The sequence below is a fragment of the Xiphias gladius genome, chromosome 17, assembly GCF_016859285.1.
Source record: "Xiphias gladius isolate SHS-SW01 ecotype Sanya breed wild chromosome 17, ASM1685928v1, whole genome shotgun sequence".
In the NCBI taxonomy this organism is placed as follows: domain Eukaryota; kingdom Metazoa; phylum Chordata; class Actinopteri; order Istiophoriformes; family Xiphiidae; genus Xiphias; species Xiphias gladius.
Window position 1 is genome coordinate 28,042,193 of NC_053416.1, and position 21,562 is coordinate 28,063,754.

Sequence of the window (21,562 nt, forward strand, 5' to 3'; positions counted from 1 at the left end):
TTAATCAGCAGCTGGACATTGGATGTTCAGTAAACACAGAACACACACAGGACACAAAGCTATGTCTAGCTGTCTGGTGCACACGTGCAGTTTTCACCATGAGCATGTTTGCAATTTTACCAACAACGCGATTACCTGGTCAGGTTATAGCGACACAGTTTAGTGATAAATAAACTACAGAACCCACTTTTCAACAGTCAAGTGATTTTTTGTTTAGTGTTGCTGGTTGACATGAACACCAACATTAAATAGGAGTCAGTCAGTGTCAGTGAGGGTGGGGGCATATTTCCATATTTCATATACTTGGTGGATGTAACCCCCCTCCCCCCTGTGGTGATTACGTGCCTGGCTGTGGCTATTTCCTGAAGCAGTACTTACCAGTGCAGACCCAGTATATAGCCAACTTGAAGACAAACTGTCTTAACCAGGCTGAGTAATAATGGAAATGCAATGGACAGTAAGCATCATGATATGTAGCTTCTATAGAGGAAGCAATTGCCAGTGCTTTTATTGATTGATCCACTTTATTTCTAATGTAGCTGTAGATCATTAGCGATATAGACAATACATTCACAACATATTAAAAGGACAAAATTTGCATGATTTGAATGGCTATCTATGATATTATCCTTAACTAACTGTAAAAGTGAGAAAAATAAAATGCTATTGGGAGATTGCCCAGCTGATATTTACATGATGTAGTTACTGTGGTTACTATAGCAGGGCCATTCCTGGACATTTTGTTGCCCTCGGCAAGATGTGCCCCTTGAGGGACAGATCCTTTTCATTAAATATTTTTATGGCAATTGGGCTTCCTTTAATTTGTCACTTAGTAGCCTACCTTTACATGCACACTAGATCATTGTAATGTATTATCTTGGTTTAAACATATTCAGGATACGATATGGAACATAAGAAACCATTATTCAGGTTAATAATAATTTGTACAGGAGTGTCTTTGACCCTGCAATATCCCTGAGAGTCCTTGGAAGAGGACTGTGCTGAGGGGCAGGTATTCTCTGTATGAGCTTTCACTTATAGCTGTCCTGACAATGTTATGTATAATCCAATATTTATTTTAATTCTATACTCGACTATTTATTCCTTCACTATACAACTTACAGTGTACATTTACTGTAGATATGTTTTGAAATGGAATAGATCTGCATTATGAACATATACATATACATATACACATGCTTGTTTCCTAAAATATTTTGTTGGGTGTCCTGTAGTATTTTCTGCAATATCCATAGAGAGAGAATGTCAGTGTGGATCTGTTGCTGGACAGACTGGACAAGAGTTAGACAGAATCTCTTACCCTCAGCATTAAAAATACTGAAGCATTCAACAAACAGCAGCAGTTTAGATGTTTGGTTCACCTGTACCTGTAAACTGTGGCTGCTCTAGTCACATTGTTCATTGTCATAAAATTCGCTGAAACTGACCACTATTTTCATATATTTTGTGGTCCAGCAGGTCACAACTTGCTCACAACTGTTTGCAGTCAGTGTTTTAGGGTTATGAAGCAAAGTGGGGAGATTTTCACATTCCTCGGGCAAATATCTGGATTCAGAGTCCATACCTACTAATCAAAATGTGGATTGCCTAAATACATAAGTAACCTATTTATTTATACATGATTCTCACACAGCTGTGTGAGCAAATGAGCTATGTGGTGGCAAAAGAAGCAGCAGCCAGACAATGATATGACAGCAGGTGTCAGCCCCCATTTTACCTTCACTCGGATTACATTTTAGCAATGTAATCCAAACAATGGATATCATGACATGCTTTTAACATTAAGCTGGGGGTCTGAAATTGATTACAAAATATTTCTTCCTCTTCTCTGGTGCCCCTTCAGTGCGTGGCACCCAAATCCCCTGCCTCAATCACTCATGACTAAAAACAGCCCTGTAGTGGCTTATGCATTTACTTTGCAGTTAGTAAATCAGTTCTGATCTGACTCATTACCAGGTGGGGTGAAATACTGGGATTAATTTAGGGTTAACCTCTATTATTTTTGATTTTTTTCTGATTTTCAGTTTTAATTGAAATGGAAGTTATCCAATTGGATTGATTTGATATTGATTGATATATTTCAATATATAGTCCAAACCCTCAGTATTTGGTCAGTTGCACATTTTTGTTCTTCAGACTCTGTGCTAATTTGAAATAATATAATGGATACTACATTAAAGTGCTGAGTCTCAGCTTTAATGTGAGTATGCTCACAGCAGTATATAAAGAATTGTGTGGAAGATGTGGTCATTTTAACACAGTGCCCAACATCTAGGGGTTCAAAAGTATCTTGGTACTTGGCAACTAAATGCCAAATATAGTTGGACACTTGGCTACTAAATGTGTCCAAATACTTATGGACTGGACTGCAATAAGTTTTCGTTGACACTGTCAGAAAGGTATTAATTTCACTATATGCTTATTGAGGTTGTGGTTTACAATGGTGTTGAACTATGCTGCATTATATTAAGTGTGCAAAAAACTGTTCAAACGTCTTAATAATGTAAGACACTGCGCCCACCTGTTTTTTTCTTTTTTTCCCATTTGGCCTGACAGATTTTTCTCCTTCCACTCACAGCAATTCTTTTTCTAGACTTTCAGCAGGTCTTCACCCACAGAAATTTCAGGACACTCCTAGTTGAGTAACTTTTTTCTTTGATAATCAGGATTTTATAGATTGCTGTGACCAGGTAAGTGAACAGAAGCTCATTAGTTCAAAGAAAAGAGCAAAGTATTTCTGTGGGAATCTTTATTTTGCTGAAATTTGAAACAACAAAAGCTGAAATGATCAGTGTTCTCAACCGTGAAATCAGGTTAGATGTTCAGATGATGAGTTTAAGATTTATTGTTCCCAGAAATTAGTACAAGTTTGTCCCTAACCAGTAGTTCATAATCAAACTGATGATTGCGCTAGTGACCCATCACTGATGCAGATATCACTTGTATGTAACAACCTTTAAACCCAGTTATCATCAGTTGTCTTCCAACAAATTACCCAAACCAATTAAAAAATACTGTATACCAGATTAACATAAGGAGAAGCTAAACAAAAATCCACTCTAAACAAGTAACTTATTTAGTGATATATTAATCAAAATAAATGTGTTGAAAGAGATGATGATTCTGTAGCTTGTTGAGTTTGGTCCTAACGCTGCTTGATGACCACCAGGTTCTTCAGCATGTCAAAGGAGTTTCCATCAGGCTCCACTGAGATCACGCCATGCTCCTTGCTGTGCACTTGGAGGAAGCCGTTGTGGTCCAGACCCACCACCTCAGCCTTCAGTCCGTCCTCACTCCAGAGATGCACCTGGGTCCCACTGAGGTCAGAGCACAGAAAGCAACTGTCACCTTTCTGCTTCAGGATGTTATTACGAGGTTCAGGAGATTTTACAAAATTCTGCAACTGAAAGGGGTATTTGCTTCTCAACTTAGACCAAGAGTGAGGGCTTTTAACAACTGAGACTACACACCACCTCTACAGCTTCTTTCCTCAGGCCATAACCCTCATAAACAAAGACCCCTCCCGTATAACCAAAAATTCTGATGGTGTGTTCTCCCCACTCCACAGACTGACACTGTGTCATCTGTTTAACTATCTTCACTCCCGCCATTCCCTGTCCTTTGGACATTATGTATGCTGTGTCCAAATACTTCAGCACAATATACACATTTGATCAGAACCACCAACTGCATTGCACTAATCTCTTAACAGGTCAGATGTACAGTACTGTGTAAAAGTTTTAATCATTTTAGATATTTGGATTCTTATCCATCATGCAATAGCATTAGGGAGGCATCTGATTGGCCATTATGCAATACCATTAGGGAGGCATCTAATTCATCCCACGACCTTTTCTACCTCCTGAGCAGAGATAGCCCTAAGGGGCTAAGCGAGAAGAAAATGTACTGTCCATGCAATAATAATAATAATAATAAAAAAAAAAAACACACACACACACACACACACACACACACACACACACACACACACACACACACACACACACACACACACACACACACACACACACACACACGCAAACAAAAACATTCAACTACCCAATTACAGCTTGGGGGGAGAACCATGTGCAGGGCTTAGTGTCACTCACCCAAGCTGATGGCATTAAAACAATTTCCTGTGGGCTAGCCAGTCAGAGAAATTACTATTAACTACTATTGAATGTACATTTAGTTATACTTGTTATTAACCGTCTGCAGTTTAAGGGCTGCAGGAAGCTGTACATACAGACAGAGGGATCTTCTTGGCAGAATTCTTGGTAAGTTTTGATAGCTAGTTCGTGTTAGCTAGCATTAGCTAGTAAACACTAAGCTAGACATCTACAATTGTCTGCTGTGGCTCTGTCATCAGATAGCCATGCCCCGTCATGACTGTTTAAAGCTGCAGAATAATGAATGGAACGATGGGGAGAAAATCACATCCAAGCCCCCCGAAACAGTTCTGGCCTGTTGGGGTTTATAGCAGCCGCTCTGACAATGGTTTGCACCTACAAAGATTCTGTCACCCTTCAGTGTCATGGGATGTTGACGCAGTAAACAAGTCTGAGCTACGCCTCACCGCTGGTGGACACTGACAATCAAAATGACTGCTTCTTCTGCCTCAGCTAGTGCCACCAGGGTGAAGCTGACTCCTGCCTCACCTGTTTCGCACTCTCTCTGGAGCAGCGCATATGGCGGGAGCAGTTCAAGGAGTCTATCCGCTCTCTCCACACCAGCCTGGTGCCAGTGAGTGAGGTGGCAGCGGCTCCCACCAAGGCCACATCCTAGCCCTGGAACAAGAACAACGAGGAGGACGACTGCCAAGTCTACAAGGAGGAGGACCCTTTGACACTTTTCCAGGAGGACTCACCAGCCCACCGACACCCCCTCAAAGACCTCCCTGGCCTATTTGCCTCCACTGCCCAGTGGAAGAACACCATTCTCCCTTCACTCCCACCGTCGAGAGCTCCTCAGGATGGTTTCACCGCTGGCCTTGCTGCCCAGCAGCGCACCAGGGAGACACCAAGGGTGCCCTACCCTCCCACGGTGCCCTTTTTCAATTGGGTCAGGCAGGGTGGGAAAGGGGTGGCCCCACCGTAGAGGATGCAGTCAGGGTCTGCTTCCTTCGCTTGACACCACCCACCAGTGGTAATTTCTATCGGAAATGGATAGAATGAAAGCTGTCATGTTTATCCGCTGCTATGCTGGCACAACCTCAGAAACTCAGGTAGTGGTGCTGAATATGGCTTTCTGGACTGGTTCCCTTGACAGGCTCACTCACCAACACATGGAGCTGTGTGTATAGATTGGGTGGGTCAGAGGCACATCTGTCACATCTGCCCCGCTTCACAGAAGTCCGTCTTCGGCCAGAACGAGCATTTCACCTTTTTGCGAGCAAGAAGAACGTGAAATGTCCTTTCTAGTTCTCCCTGAGAGCGGGCAATGCCCCCCTCCGGGAGTGGACGCCTTCACCCACCCGTTTGGCCCTCTCGCCAGTTCTAGGCCTTTCCACCCCTAAGGCTGATATTGCTTCTGCTTCACAGGATCCAAATGCAGTGGTTATTGGTCACTGTGGTGGTGCTGGAGTGTCCGGGTGTCAGGTGGCTCACGGACCTGCCTTCAACACTGGCTTAGGCAGGGGGTACCATTCACACACACCCACTCCTTGGGTGGCGTCTCATGGTCTCACGGTTGAGAGGGAGAGATTGAGAGAGCTGGGCCTGCCAGCTACAGTTATCCACAAAATCCCAAAAGCCCAGGCTCCCTCCACCTCCAGGGTTTATGGGACAAGTTGAAGTGTATTTGCTGACTGCTGTGAGAGCAGGGCCATCAACCCACGTTCGAGACCCTTGCAGGGTGTCCTTGAGCTTCTGCAGGGGTTGGTTGATAGAGGTCGGGCTGCATCCACCTTGGGGGTGTTCGTGGCAGCAATTGCAGCTGGTCATAATGGTTGGGGTGGCTTCGCGGCCAGGAGACATCCAGGTCAAGTGCTTCCTGCAAAGGGTCCACAGGGTGAGACCTGTCACTGGTCCTCTTGTCCACCAATGGGACCTGCAGATGGATGTATCAGCGAATGATATCTGCTTGGCTGCTTCCTGGTATTCCACCTCTACCTTTGGACAGTTATACAGCAGAGACATGAGTGATGGTTTGGGTGTCTCATTCCGTCTGAGGAAGAGTGATGCCGTGGAGGTGATGTTGACGCCTACTGTAGTAGGTATGTGTCCTAAGGACCTTTACGCAGGTGGTGCCCAACTGTGGGACTAGGCTTTTTTTATGCTTTTTTCTCTCGCCCAGTCAGTTGCTGGCCTTTAGGGGTCAGGGCTGAGGTCCAGCTGGGAGTACATTGATCCCTAATGGCCTTTGCCTTCGGTGTGCATGCTTGTATTATCTTTGGCGGAGCATGTATGAAATAGAAATAGCAGTTAATGGACCTAACTCCAGTTCCATGACTACCTGCATTGCCATCTAACTGCAGGCACAGCTGGCCCTATTTTTTGGTATTTGTTGCTGAGTTCCACAGGGAGATGAGCAGCATATGCGCTGGGGTTTTATAGGGGACTGCACTGTGCGGTTGCTAAACCCTGATTGGGTGGTGAGTGCAAAGATCTGTCTCGGGGTGCCGAAGCAGAGTCTTGAAGGGGTTAACAAATAGTTAGGCCAGTTAGAGGGCTGCCCACATACTCAGAGAACTGGAGTTACATCTAGCAACCACTATTTATTTTACTTTAACCGAATAAATCTCTGGCTACTGATAAGCTGGGAGGTTGTATATTAATGTAACCTGACTTTATACAGCAAACAACAAAACTGAGTACACCCCTATGCAATGTCACTAAAATTTTCAAAATTGTACCATTACAAGTACAACCTCATTGCAACAAAAGTGAGTATACCTTTGAGCCATACTACCAATATCAGAAGGTGCTGTGGCCATCCTCGAAAAATGATGCCACTTACAATTCACTATTTACAAAACCTTGCACTTTGACACAAGATTGTTTGTGGAAATTGGTGTTTCAGTGACCCATCAGACAGCACAAAGGACACTGCATGAAATCAGCCTCTAAAGATGGTGTTCAAGAATAAAATCATTACTCACAAAATTTTGTCAAGGATTATGAAAAGGAGCCTGATAAATGCTAGCAGCGCTTTCTTTTTTGGTCAGATGAAACCAAAATAATTTTCTTTGGATCGGATTGGGTCCAGCATGTTTTGTTATGGACCTGGCCAGGACTACCACAGTGACTGTGGCAATGACACATGGAGGTGTGAGTGAGCTCATATTGGGGTGCAAGAATACAAATAGTGTAGCAGAGATGACGTTTATAGATGGTACTATGAATGCAAGTTTGTATACCCAAATACTGGATGAAGCGATGACTCCCAGTCTCAAGAAGCTTGACAGGAAAGGAATCTTCCAACATGACAATGATCCCAAACAGACAACAAAACATATAAAGTGCAAAAGGAGTTTACTGACTTGAATCCAATAGAACACATTTGGAGTATTCTGAAGTGGAAGGTAGAGGAACAAAACTCCACCAAAAAGCAACTGAAATGAATCAACTGTGAAGAACGGCAGAACATCTCTCCACAGATTTGCGCAAAACTGGTAGCATACATGCCGACAAAGATCAAAACTATCATAAAAAATAAAGGCAGACAAACAAAATATTAAAAAAATAATAAAATGGAATCTCACTAATAGAGGGTGTACTGACTTTTGTAGCAGCTGGTTCTTAAATATGGACCTTTCATTATAGTTTCATTTCTCAAACATTTCTGTTTTTCAAATGAACTGGCTTCATTCTTCCTGGGCTTTGACTAAAAACAAATAAAACTGTATTAAGTGGACTGGACAGGATTTTTTATTACTTAACATTTTAGTAATACTGACCAGTGGTATACTCGTCTTTTGTTTAGCCAGTGCAGATTGGTGACAAATTACATCACCTTGGAGTGGTTTCTCAAAGGAGAACTTTTGATGCCAATTTCATAACCAAGTCAAAAATCCATATACTAGTATGAAAAAGCTGCACATTTTGTGAATTTGTGAATAAAATTTAAGGCAGAAGTGGGCATTTGTCAAATATCACATTCGTACTGTTTACTGTGTAGTCTGCACACCTGCTTTTAGATATGTAATAATAATAATAATAATAATAATAATAATAATAATAATAATAATAAACCAAACAACAATCCAAACAACAGGGTTCAATCACTGCTGGTGCTTGGGCTGTTAATAAAAATCCATCCCGAAAACAATAGGGTTCCAACACTATTGGTGCTTGGACCCCTAAATAAATGCACAGTTATGAGTAGTGTCCCTTCAGCCAGCCAGACCACAGGAGGGCTGTATGTTATGCCACCCATCATCCCGTGTTGGTATAGATAAGCTGCATCCATGGTTCTACCCCCAAGCTGTGATTAGACAGTTGATTGTTTTTCATTTTGGCATGGATGTTGTGTCTCCACCTCCAAAAAGGAAAAAGCTCCCTTGCGCGTTCTCATGAAAACTAACGGCATACTTCACTGCCAAAAAGACAAAATGAATGAGCTTTAGTTACAAACCTACGAACCTGCGAACAGAGAGTATGCATCTGGCCTCTGATATCTAGTACACTATGTACATTTAACACATCTAATAGAAGCCTTACTTCTCTGCAAATTCAGTAGTATGTTTTTGTGTATTCTAATGTATTAATAAAGTTCTTATGTATTTATCATCGTTTTATTTACAATTTTAATTATCTTAGATATTTTTTTATGTTATCTTGTTTCTACATTATGTATTTACTAGGAATGCACTGAATTGGTCTGCTAGATGGGTATCTGTGTGGATACTGACCTTTTGCAGACCGAGTATCATTCAGATGTGACAAACCACGTTTAAAACTGTTAAAATTCTATGTTTTTCATTCCGTCACAGCATGCTTTTGAATCAGTTTTCTTTACAACAGCAACCCTGGCATCAGGTTACCTTACATAAAACTTATTCCAATGACTTAAATTCAGTGAGGTATACAGATTTTAAATTTGGGTAAAGAGAGCATTGGTATTGCATGAGTACCTTCTATGAGCAAATATCCTGAATTGTGGTATCAAAATTGGTATAGAGTCTGTATTGGTAGAGGGTACATCCCCAGTGTTGTCAGCTGCACCAAAACAAAATTCCTCATATGCATGTACTAGCTGAATAAAGTTTCTGATTTAGATTCCAAATGAGAAGTAAAACCTGAGTCCAAAGCCCAAGGGGATGTTTGCATAGCTCACCTGTGAATCCATCTCTTATAGTAGGTGGGCAGGACAGCGTCCGGGCCTCTTTGTTGGAAGCTGCTGATGAGGATCTCCAGACAGCTGACAGTGCGAGCAATGAGCTGGCTGCAGCTGAGCGGCTGCAGACTGCACTTATGCTGTATGTTGTACTGCTGGATCAGGTCATTTATGCATACTGTTGGGTTGCTGTTTGTCACATTGAACCCACAGCCTGTAGAGCACATTATGTTCAAGAAATAATAATATGTTATTTTGAGCAAACAACTTTACCACAATTTCACTGGTGCATGTTAGATAGTATGGTGCATGTTAGTAAGTATTGCAAAAGAATTGTCTTTTTACTATTTCTGACAATTTATTTGTCCCACATCTTATAATTATAAATGGAGTAGGTGTAAGGTGATAGCAAACTAATTAAAAGTATTCACCCCTTTATTATAACAAACCAAAACATCACTGATAAAGCCATGTGTTTATAACAGTTGCAAAATATGATTAGAGCACCTGTGTGTAATTAAGGTGTCACAATTGAAAGTTTAAATACGCCTGAATCTACATGGTTTAATTGCTGGTCAGTGTTTTGGAAAAACTACAACATGAAGACAAAGAAAAATTCCAAACAAATCTGTGACAAGGTTTCCATTTAGGAAATCCCAAGACTCTCAGGATCCCTGAGATTACATCCTGGTAAATGATAAAAGCTGGAAAGAATATAGCATAACTATAAACCTGCCACAAGTGGGTCATCATCAAAAACGTGTGTCTGTGTCAGAAGAGCACTAGTGATTGAGTTCAAAAGACATTAGTAGACTGTGAAGAAGCTACAGAGTTCTATGGCTGGAAGACACACTACTTAATCAGTCAGAGGATTAATGGCATGATGTGTAAGAAAAAGGCACTGTTGATTTACACACACAAAAAATAAATAAATAAATAAATAAACGACATTTGGCATGTGGGAGACGGAAACAAAAGTCATTCTCAGATATGAAATATGTCACGAAGCGATGGCTTTTTGTCATTCAGATGATGTATGTCATTCAGATGTATTTTATGTAAATGCTCATTATGGTTTTTTTCAGACATGAAAGAACTATCATAGAAAAATTAACGATCCTTGAGTGATATTCGGCGCTTGGTCCCCAAAGTGAGCTTTGTCACTGCTAGAGAGCAGCACTTAGTTAAAAAGTAATGATATGAGGGAAGAAAAGTGTTTAATGTTCTTTAACAGGCTGCATCACTGATGAATTGTTAAACTTATTACTGTTGCAGAGAAGGTTATGTTTTCACGCATATGTTTGTTTGTTGATTTCTTTGTTTATTTGTCAGCAGGGTTACGCAAAAACTACTGAACCGATTTGAACCAAACTTGGTGGAGGGATGGGGTATGGGCCAGGGAAGAACCCATTAAATTTTGGTGCAGATCCAGTTAAAAAGGCAGCTCTAGAAATTTTTTATCACTTTCAACTTCCTCTTTTGTGGCGAAACATTGAAATTTGCCGTGCCATTAAGGCATTGTAGTCCAATAAAAGTCAGAATTTCACAATAAAGCATCATTAAGGTCTTAGGGATTTTCTGCTTGTGGTGAATCTGGTCAGCCTGCTAGGTGAAGTGCATCAAAGTATAAAATGTGATTTCCTTTTGCAAGTAGTTGGTACTGTGAATATAACTCAGTATTGATTTTACTGACTAAATTTGAAGTCGATCTGATCAATTGTCTAGGGGGACTTATACTCCTGAAAATGTCAAAAAATACATTAATACATTTCATTTCATGCTTGTTTCATGCCTGAGATTACTCACTTTATTTATGTATTTCTTACTTATTTCTTCATGTATGTATTTATGTAGTTTGAAAAAATTAACAGTGAAATTTCATGATTCTGCAAGTTTTGTGTTAATTGAACTGACATACTTAATTTAACTGATTGTGTTTTGTTTTCATTGGACTGACCATTGCTAAGATATAACATCACTTCTGGTTATCCAGAGGAAGATACTTTTTCTTACAAGTTTTGTGAAATATCAAAAAATTTTTGATAACTTTTAATCATGAGGGTCCTTAGATGCTATATGCAACAATCTGTGCAGATTGGACTTCAACCTGAGTTCAAAAAAGTAGGTTCTGCATATTTTTCAACTGTGTCTAAAAGCGCCACCTAGTAGTATTAGCTATAATAAAGTGGAGGTTGTTACCTATGAGCAGATGAAAGGTTGATCCTATTACAGTGGAAGTCACCAGTACTCCCCCGAGCTTCATCAGGTTACTGTAGTAGATGTCATTGGGCCACTTTACTCTCAGGTCTATGTCCTGACAAAAGTTGAAATATGTTCAAATATCATCAGTCACTAAAATAATAATCTTCATTTGATACTCAATGCACTGACCTTTAATATACTGTCACTTTGTGATACAATATGTCAGTGATACAATGTGATATTTTGTTAGTACAGACAACTATTTTAATGTGTAGGATGTATACAATGTCTGGGCCAAATCACATAAGATGTATAGGCTAATACAGTCTGGTAATAGTGTTGATAAAGCTGGTACAGGAAATGTGTAGGATGATACCTGGTATCCAGGCAGTGTGCGAACAGCCTCCACCACCGCCAGAGCAGCCAGATGCTGAAGGAAGGGAATCTTCTGTCCGAGCATGGAGCTCAGTTCAACTTGGACACTCAGAGTGAACATGGCACAACCTAGAGGGCTGAGCCAGGTGTTCCTGCCCCGACCTGAAGCAGTAGCAAACACAGGAAACATACAAGGGAATAATGAGCAAAGAGAAGATGAATACAAACTAAAATTAACTCAGCTGAAACTCTGATGTGGAATGCACGTCAGAGTTTCATAATAAAAACAACCCTAGGTTTCTTTTAAGCACTGTAGCCAGGCGAAAGACAGTCATAGCTCTGAGGAACCCTGTGCTTTCAGGGTTTCAGTAGTGATTACTTCATGAGCTTCTTTAATGATGAAATTTGAACTATAAGAAACAAAGCTCACCATCTCCTGCCCTTAACCAATGTTTGAACACAGGAAACTCTGAAACAGCTGTAAAACCTGATATATATTTATATATTTAGACTGTTTTTCTCCCATCAGGTAGGGGGAGAAAAACAGTATCAACTACTAACTTCAATGATTTCTTCATCTAAACCAGCCAACCTGTCTCTTAGACCCTACCCCAACTAGGCTGCTTAAGAAAGTTTTACCTTTAGTTAGCGCTTCTATACTAGATATAATCAATATGTCTTTATTAACTAGCTATATACCACAGACCTATAAAGTAGCTGTAATTAAACCTCTTCTTAAAAAGCGTACTTTTGTTCTGGGTTTTTTAGCCAACCACAGACCCATATCTAACCTTCCCTTTCTCTCTAAGATCCTTGAGAAAGCTGTCACCAACCAGCTGTGTGACTTTTAACATAACAATAGTTCATTTGAGGATTTTAGGTCAGGATTTAGAGTGCAACATAGCACAGAGAAAGCACTGGTGAATTACCTTCTTACTGCATTGGACAAAGGACTTGTCTCTGTACTTGTCTTGTTAGACCTTAGTGCTGCATTTGATACCATTGACCATCATATCCTATTACAGACTGGAACATTTAATTGGCTTTAAAGGAACTGTTTAGCTGGTTTAGTTCCTAACTATCAGATCGATGTCAGACTGTGCACGTAAATGATAAATCCTCAATATATTCAAAAGTTAGTCTCGAAGTTCCACAAGGTTCTGTGCTTGGACCAATTCTATTTGCTCTATATACGCTTCCTTTAGGCAATATTTTGAGGAAACACTCCATAAATTTCCATTTTTATGCAGATGATACCCATTGTACTTGTCAGTGAAGCTTGATGAAAACAATCAGTTAGCGAAGCATGCCTTAGCGACATAAAGACTGGGATGACCAGCAACTTTCTGCTGTTTAACTCAGACAAAAAAAAAAAGTTATTGTACTTGGTCCCCAACACCTCAGAAACACATTTCTAATGAGATAGTTTCTTTAGATGACGCTGCCCTGGCCTCCAGCATCACCATTAGGAATCTCTTAGTTATTTTTGATCAGGATATGTCCTTTAACTCTAACATAAAAAAAACTTCAAGGACTGCATTTTTTCACCTACATGAAAAAAATCAGGCACATCCTGTCCCAAAAAGATGCAGAAAAACTAGTCCATGCTTGTGTTACTTCTAGCCTGGATTATTGTAATTCCTTAATATCAGGCTGTCCCAGCTAGTCTCTAAATACTTCAGCTGATCCAGAATACTGCAGCAGAAGTACTGACAGGAACTTCTGCTGCAGCATTCATATTTCTCCTGTGTTAGCATCACTGCATTGGCTCCCTCTAAAATACAGAATAAAATTTAAAATCCTCCTCCTCAACTACAAAGCCCTTAATAGTCAGGCACCATCATATCTGAAAGAGCTCATAGTACCCTATTACCCCACTAGAACACTGGCAGAATGCAGGCTTACTTGTGGTTCCCAAAAACTACAAAAATAGAATGGCAGGCAGAGCATTCAGCTATCTGGTTCCTCTACTGTGGAACCTTCCAGTTTGGATCTGGGAAACAGACACCCTCTCCATATTTAAGAGTAGGCTTAAAACCTTCCTCTTTGATAAAGCTTATATTTAGGGCTGGCTCAGGCTTGTCTTCAACCATCCCCCAGTTATGCTGCTATAGGCCTAGACTGCCAGGTGACTTCCCCTGATGGACCAAGCTTTGTGAATGTTCTGTACATAGGTATACAGTGAGCTGGAGCACTGACCTCTTCCCTGGCTTTGTCGACCAGCTACTGCTATTAAACCCACATCCTTTGGTAAGTGCAGAGTCAGCCTGAAGGGAGACAAGAATGATGACATGTTAAAACCTACTTCAAAGGGCCTTATAGGGACACATAGTTAACATGATATTGTTTATTACACCTTTAGTTAATGCTTTTACTTACTCTTACTGTTTCCCTTATTGACAAAATTCAAATAATAATATATAACTGGACCTTCATGTAGGTATTAACGGGGTCCAGGCCTCCGTGCAATTCACACCCGATGGCCAATTGAGGTGATGCAAGTCAGACCTGCAGGCCCATGGTTGCAATGCAAGTCTCAGGTTGAGAGCAGTACTGTCATTGGAAAATGTTCCACCAAATTTAGAATATTTCTGAGGAGTATTCCAGTAGAGTATTCCATAAAGCATGGTTAAACTAGCGTGGCATAAACCCTGGACTTGGGGTTGAGTGAACCTTTTTCAAACTTGAGATGAGTTTGAAAAAGTTGGTTTCGCATATTTTTCAACTTTGTGTAAAAGTGGTACAGAACCTCAGTGGACCATGGTAGTATACTTAGCTGAGTTTTGTGCTAATGGTATTGATTGTTGCCGAGATATGCAACACTTTCTGTTTTGACTGCTATCTATAGGAAATTGTTCATTTATAACTGATAGCATATATTTTTCCCTGTATGAGTGTTACACAAGCATAAGGGACAAGATTTTCTAGGTTCAGCACAGCTGTTGTATTTAAACATGCTTACCTCAACTTTGGTGACAGAGAGAATGTACGGATGATATGGGTAGGCAAAAGGGAATCTAGGAAACTTGTCTGGGCAATCTATGTTAAGTCTAGGATAGTTTGCAGTATCCATACATGGTGACATTAAGAAGACTAATGGAGAAACAGATAATGCTCTGCTGACACTCCTTTACTGTATTTAAGACAGCTCCATTCTTTGTCAGATTGTCGTTCTCTGCTACTGATCCCGTTTTTATCATTAATGAACCAAGTTTGTCATTAAACTTGTAAGAGATTTTTTGAGGCTATCTGACTCTTTCGTCAACTACACAGACCTAATCCCTGAAATTGACAATTACAAATACTTGTAATCTAACATGAGTTTGAAAAGGAGGTTTTGCGTATTTTTCAACTTTGTGTAACAGCGCCACCTAGAGGACAATATGCACCAAATTTAGTACAGATTGTCAGTGCAGCAGCATGGCAAACTGCGGGCCCATGTTTCGTGTTAATCAGACAGACCTATCTAGATTTACGACATTTGTATGAGTATGAGTTTTCCATTACACATTTTGCCTTTTTTAGAGCTTCAAAAACTTTTAATAACTTGTGATCATGAGAGTACATAGATGATATGTGCAAAATCCCAGGAAGGTTGCACTTACTTCCTAAGAGTAGTTTAGAAAAATAATTTGAGTGTATTTCATGATTTCGCAACAAAACTGCCACCTAGTGGCAATCTTGCACCAAATTTTGCACAGAGCTTCAGTGGGGAATGAAAACGTACTGGACCAAGTTTTGTGTTAATATGAGTAATTGTTGGCAATATATGCATAAATTCCTGTTTTGACTGAAGTTTTTCCTTTAAAACTTGTGCATTTTTTGGATCAAAATTCTTTTAATGACTGAGTTGTAGGTCACCTGCATTTTGGCAGCACTCAGAGCCCTAAACACAATCACTGTAGTTACTTACATAAAAAGGAATCCAAGAGGAGTTGAATTGAGAGCAAAAGAATTTGGTTGTAGATCTTGAAGATGTTTCGCCTCACATCAAAGAGGCCTCTTCACTTCTGACTGACTGGTGGGGAGTCCCAGGTATTTAAACTCTGTGTGGTTGTTATCAAGGCATTTTCTGCCATTTGCTTTGTTACTGCTCCTGCTTGTTGTTATGACCGTTACATCAGAGTCGTTAGAGCCAAATGAGGCCAAGTGTGAATGGTTGCTAAATCTCTTGGTAAGGGAAGAAAGGACAGCACTGTAGGTGGGGGAGAAATGGTGCTGTAGACCTCCTCCTCTGTTGAGGGATGGTTTCTCTACTTTAACGCAGATAGCCTCCTTCACTCCTCTTTCAAACCACTTGTCCTCCATATCCAAAATATGTATATAATGTTGTCCGTGAAGCAATGCCCCTTATCTTTCAGGTGTAGATAAACTGGTGAGTCTTGACCTGAGGAGTTGGCCCTCCTCATGCATTGGACTGCATACACTAGACTTATTTTCTTGTCTTGGGTGTGTGGTCTTTCTGATGGACCAGTTCCTGTCTGAATGTGTTCCTGGGTTTAAAAAATGCAAGGATACGATGCTTGTTGAATATTCTCCTGAGTTTCTCAGATACTCCAGACACAGATGGGATGACAACATTGTTGTCTTTATTCTTCCTTTCTTCATCACCTGCAGTGTTGGTGTTATTCTTGGATTTTGTGGCTGTTTTCACAAAGGTCCAGTTAGGGTATCCACAAGCTTTAAATGAATCCTTCAGGTGTTTGTGAACTTGATGGCACATTATTAGCTCAGTAGTGCAGTGTTCTGATTACTCCTAGCTTATGTTCCAGTGCGTGGTAAGAGTCAAAGAGAAAATATTGGTCTGTATGTGTGGGTTTCCTGTATACTTCAATGTGAAGGCTCCTGTCTTCTTCAGTGTGTTAAAAAAAAAAGCCAAGCTGTTGTTCTTGACATCCTCTCATATGAATTTGATGTTACTGTCCACTGAGTTAATGTGTTCTGTGAAGGCTTGTAGTTACTGGGTTTAATTTTGGACCTAACTGTCATCCGCATATCTGAACCAGTGGCTTGGTGCTGTTCTTCTGAAGGAATTTAGAGCTCTGCTTTCTATTTCTTCCATGTAAAGGTTGGCCAACATGGGAGATACTGGTGAACCTATTGCACAGCCCCCCCGTAGTACCGGAAATAGGACAGAGGTCCAGCAGTTCGGTTCTATTATTGAGGGTGTTGTCATGTAGCAGTTATTGCCCTACGGTTTCCACTGCCTCCATAGTTGGAATGCATGTAAACACTGAGGTCAGATCATAGGACACCATGGTATCATCTGGGTCCACTTTCAATCCTAAAACCTTGTTCACAAAGTTAATGAAGTTTTGAATATTGTGAGGAGGTGTTAAAAATGCACTTTGGGCCATATTTACAAATGTGTAGCATTAGTAAAATGCAAGCCCTTACGTAGCCTGTGTAAACCGCTGGAATGATTAAAATACACCAAGCACCCCATCAAGTTGCTCTGGACAGAGGTAGCCAAGGAAGCTTTAAGGACCTACACCAAGCACTTGATAGTGACCTCATGATATTCAGAACACGGCTTTGGGCTGGGGGCTTTACTATCTGTTGCAGGACTCCTTGTTTCTCTTCTCACTGAAGATAGTTCTGTATTACTCTGACTGTGTGTTTGGGGTCATTGTGATGTTGCAGAATGAATTTGGGACCGATGAGATGCCTTCCCTGATGTATTACATGATGGATACAAATCTGAACATCTACAGTGCCTAAAGGTTTTGCACACTACAGTACATATATCAAGGTTCACAAATTTGGCAAAAAAAACTGGACTGTCTAATATCCAAATTCTGTATTCTATATGGATCTAAAAATTCAAGATCAGTAAAAAAAATCTGGATGCTTAAAATACGTATTACAACCATTGTTGCAATGTTGTTCAATTAACATTCAACAACACTGCCCTCATTGCAGCCAGCTATGTGTCCGAAAGTTAATGTGATGTAATCAGATTATTTCTCATGAGAAAGGCTCTAGAACTTAAATGATTAGTTGATCAATTCATTAGTTGATGGACAGACAATTAATCAGCGGCTATTTTGATACTTGATTATCGTATTTTTCAAAGATTTGCTGCCGTTCTCTACCATTGTTAACTGAATCAATCAATCAATCAAATATTTAAAGTGCAGAATCACCATGCAGCACGGGCCCAACAAACTTCACAGTTAAATATATGGGAGAAAACATACAGCAAAGAAATAAAATAATAAAAAATTACAACAAACAAAAAAAACACAAAAAAAAAAATCAATGTTAAGAGGATGTTTGAATATAATAAATAATAAAAATTAAAATAAAGGGATGTTTGGACAGGTTATAGGTAACCTGACTAAGTTGTAAAAAAAAGGTAATAAAAGCTGTAATAAAAGAAGGTTTTCAGTCTTGATTTCAAAACTGATATCAAGATTTCAACTAAACGTGCTTCTCAAACTTGTAATGGATTGCCGATCCAGAGAAAAGCGGCACGGTAGGCAAATGCTCTGAAGCCAACTGATCTTTGTTAACTGAAGGAATGAGAGGAACCCAGCATTGAGAGAGCGAAAAGGGCATGTCGGTGTCAATGGCATTATTAGCACAGATAAGTAGGTTGGTGAAAGTCCATGCAAGGCTTTTTAAGTTAAAGGAAGAACCTTAAAATCAGCTCTACCTTGCACTGGTAACCAGTGAAGAGCAGTAAGAGTGGGTGTTATGTGATACTTTTTTTGATATTTTTTTTAGTTTTTGTCAAAATTATGGCTGCATTCTTCTGAACAAGCTGGAGACTTCTAGTAGCACAATTTGGAAGCCCAGAGAAAAGGGCGTTACAGTAATGTTGTCTCGAAGATACAAAGGCATAGATTTTGGTTTTGACATCACGCAATGGAATAGGTTGGATTTTGGCAATATTACAAAGATGAAAAAATGCTTTCTTGGTAATAGCATTGAGACTGGAATTTTAAACAAGAATTAAATATCACTCCAAGATTTCTGATACTTGCCTGCAGAAATAGTACAGCCATCAATGTTAAACTCCAGTTCTCAAATCAATGCCCATATTTGGCTGGTCTAACAACTAATGACTCTGTTTTATCAGCATTTAACAGCAGAAAGTCCATTCCCATACATTTGTTTTTAAATTTCTGATAGACATGCTTCTAAATTTAGGAGTTGGGAAAGGTCATTTGGCTTTACAGGTACATATACTTGTGTATCATAAGTGTAGCAATGAATATTAACACCATATTTGTAAATCATGTCACTAAGGGGAAGCTTATAGCTAGAAAAAAGTACAGGGCCAAGAACCGATCCCTGGGTTACACGAAACTTTACTTCAGAAAGTTCAGAGACTGTATTATTGTGACCTACATGCTGAGTTCTATTTAATAAGTGTGAATGAAACCATTAAAGCACCATCCATTGGATACCAATATGTTTCTCCCAAGTGGCTTAAAAGTATGCTGTGTTCCAATGGTGTCAAAAGCTGCATTCAACTCAAGAAGCAGCAAGAATGACATAAGGTCAAAATCAACAGTAATTAGTAGATCTTTGACTACTCTGGTCAAGGCAGTTTTGGTATAATGATAGGACCAAAAGCCAGATTGAAATTACCAAAAAAATTGTTTGATAAGTAGGCAGTACGTTTATCAGCAACAGCCCTTTCAAGTAATCTCCACATAAAAAGAAGATTGGAAATTTGTCTATAATTGTTCAGAATTTGTGGATCGATATTAGGTTTTTTAAGCAGCAATTTCATAATGGCAGTTCAAAAGCTGAGAGTGACTTATTGATAATATCAAGAATAGGACTTTTTAAAACAGGAAACAGATTAAGAAAATCGGATTATGATCATGAAAAGCTAGTTTACAGGAAAGGGTCACAATTTTTCATGTTCGTCCTAAAACGATAGATAGGTGCCCATATACTTAAAAAGCTTTTGCTTGTTGTAATCTTTCATTCTGTTTATACTGGCCATGAAAACATCCTTTCCTAATGCCCTTACAATGAAGAGAGACAGAAAATCCACAGTCTTCCTTCTATGCAAAAATGTATCAAAAATTGATCTGAGGCTAATAGTGTTCTAATAATCTCATCTATAATAATCTAATACAAATTAGACAAATAAACTTTTTAGTATAAAATTCCTTTTTGTCCTTAGTAACCTTCCACTGCTGCCCAACAAGGAAACACTCTCCCAGGAACGGGGGAATTCTATACTACAATAACCATACCTTTACAAGTTACCCACTTGATTTGATTAACTAGGATTGATGAGGCCCTATATGAAGGTATCTTTTAAACGCCAGTATAAACAGGAGGAATGATAACAGGAAGGAAAATCTGTTTCAGTGTTCATATGGGCACCCTGCCATTGATTTAAGACAGACTTGAAAAAAATGTGAACCAACCTTTAAGTTCACATGGTTGTTCACTTAAGTTGAAGTCCAATCCGCATAAATTATTGTACATAGCATTTAAGTAAATCGCAACAGTTTCACTCAACCTCAAGTCCAGGGTTTATGCCAGTCTAGGTTAAACCACGCTTTCTGAAATACCCCACCTGAATACCCATAGGAAACATTCCAATCTTGGTGAGATGGTTTCCAATCTTTGTGCTACTCTCAACCTAAGACTTGCATTGCGCAAAGTTCTGCAGTGAGTGAGCTCAGGCGTGGCCAGCGGGTGGGCTTCATAGTGCCCCCAAACATAGGGTGATGTTGGGATAATGTTGCTTGGATGTTAATGAAATTCAGTGAAATCATTGCTCTCATCATTATAGACATAAGATATTTAAACATTTTTTTTTTTTTGCTGGACAAGAAGTCAGCGATTTTGGATTTTGTGCATCAATTTTCATTTTTCCATTTTCAACACATTTTTGAGGCCTTGAAGATGCTCAAAAACTCGCAAAACTTTGCACCCTTGTTTGAACTAGTAGGTATTTAGATTTGAAATTGCAGTTGGGCATGGATGTGATACATCAGCTCTATAGCGCCCACTTTTACCATTTTTTAGGTACTTGGGGTGCTTGAAAACTCACAAAACTTTGCACAAGCATCAGAAGTGGCATTACTTTATAACGGATATGGGTCTTGGGCGTGGGTGGGGCAAAAGGGCTCGGGCGCACCCCCTAGAAAATTTCAAAGCAGCCCTCGCTGTATGTTTCATATAGATAGACGAAAACTGGTAGGCATGTGTATCATATTTAGATCTACAAAAAACCTCTTTGAGCCATACCCTAAGCCCAACAGGAAGTCAGCCATTTTGAATTTGGTGCGCAGTGTCAGTGCATTTTGTGCCATTTGCAAGTGTTTTACCCCTCCTAGAGAATGGACCAAATCGACTTAAAATTGGTTCAGTGCAATCTAAAGACCTCTGCGGAGCTAAATTGCAATGCTTTTTGGTTTTCGTTGAACATGTGTGTAGCATGGCACTGAATTTCCAAGTTTTGCATGAAACAGGAAGTTGCTGTAATTTGAGTATACATGGTCAAATCTGCCCCAAACTCCACATGGTTGATAGAGTCTCCGCTTGAAGACATCTATATGCCAATACCCAGTTACAGTCATAGGGCCACCCACTGGCAACACAAAATGGCATTTTATAGTTTTATGCTCTATAGCAGGCTGATCAGATCCACCTAAAATATGGTCAGAAAAGCCTAAAGACTTTGAGGATGCCATCAAATGCCGTTGCCGTG

At 39.9% G+C, this 21,562-nt stretch overlaps 1 protein-coding gene across 2 annotated transcripts in view; it reads right to left on the reverse strand.

The window, feature by feature from the left end:
• Nucleotides 1–2,755: 2,755 nt before the first annotated feature.
• The window catches only part of hlcs (holocarboxylase synthetase (biotin-(proprionyl-CoA-carboxylase (ATP-hydrolysing)) ligase)), a 62,690-nt gene continuing 43,883 nt past the window's right edge, over nt 2,756–21,562 (reverse strand). Inside the window, exons 7-11 of one of the 2 annotated variants that reach the window (XM_040150153.1) lie at nt 14,074–14,141; nt 11,876–12,036; nt 11,497–11,611; nt 9,298–9,511; nt 2,756–3,338 (exon numbers count right to left, since the gene is read on the reverse strand). In XM_040150153.1, the coding sequence (XP_040006087.1) occupies nt 3,167–3,338; nt 9,298–9,511; nt 11,497–11,611; nt 11,876–12,036; nt 14,074–14,141 (730 nt within the window). In that variant the 3' untranslated portion in view covers nt 2,756–3,166. The remainder of the gene's footprint in view (nt 3,339–9,297; nt 9,512–11,496; nt 11,612–11,875; nt 12,037–14,073; nt 14,142–21,562) is intronic. The other variant, XM_040150154.1, reaches the window with a different exon arrangement.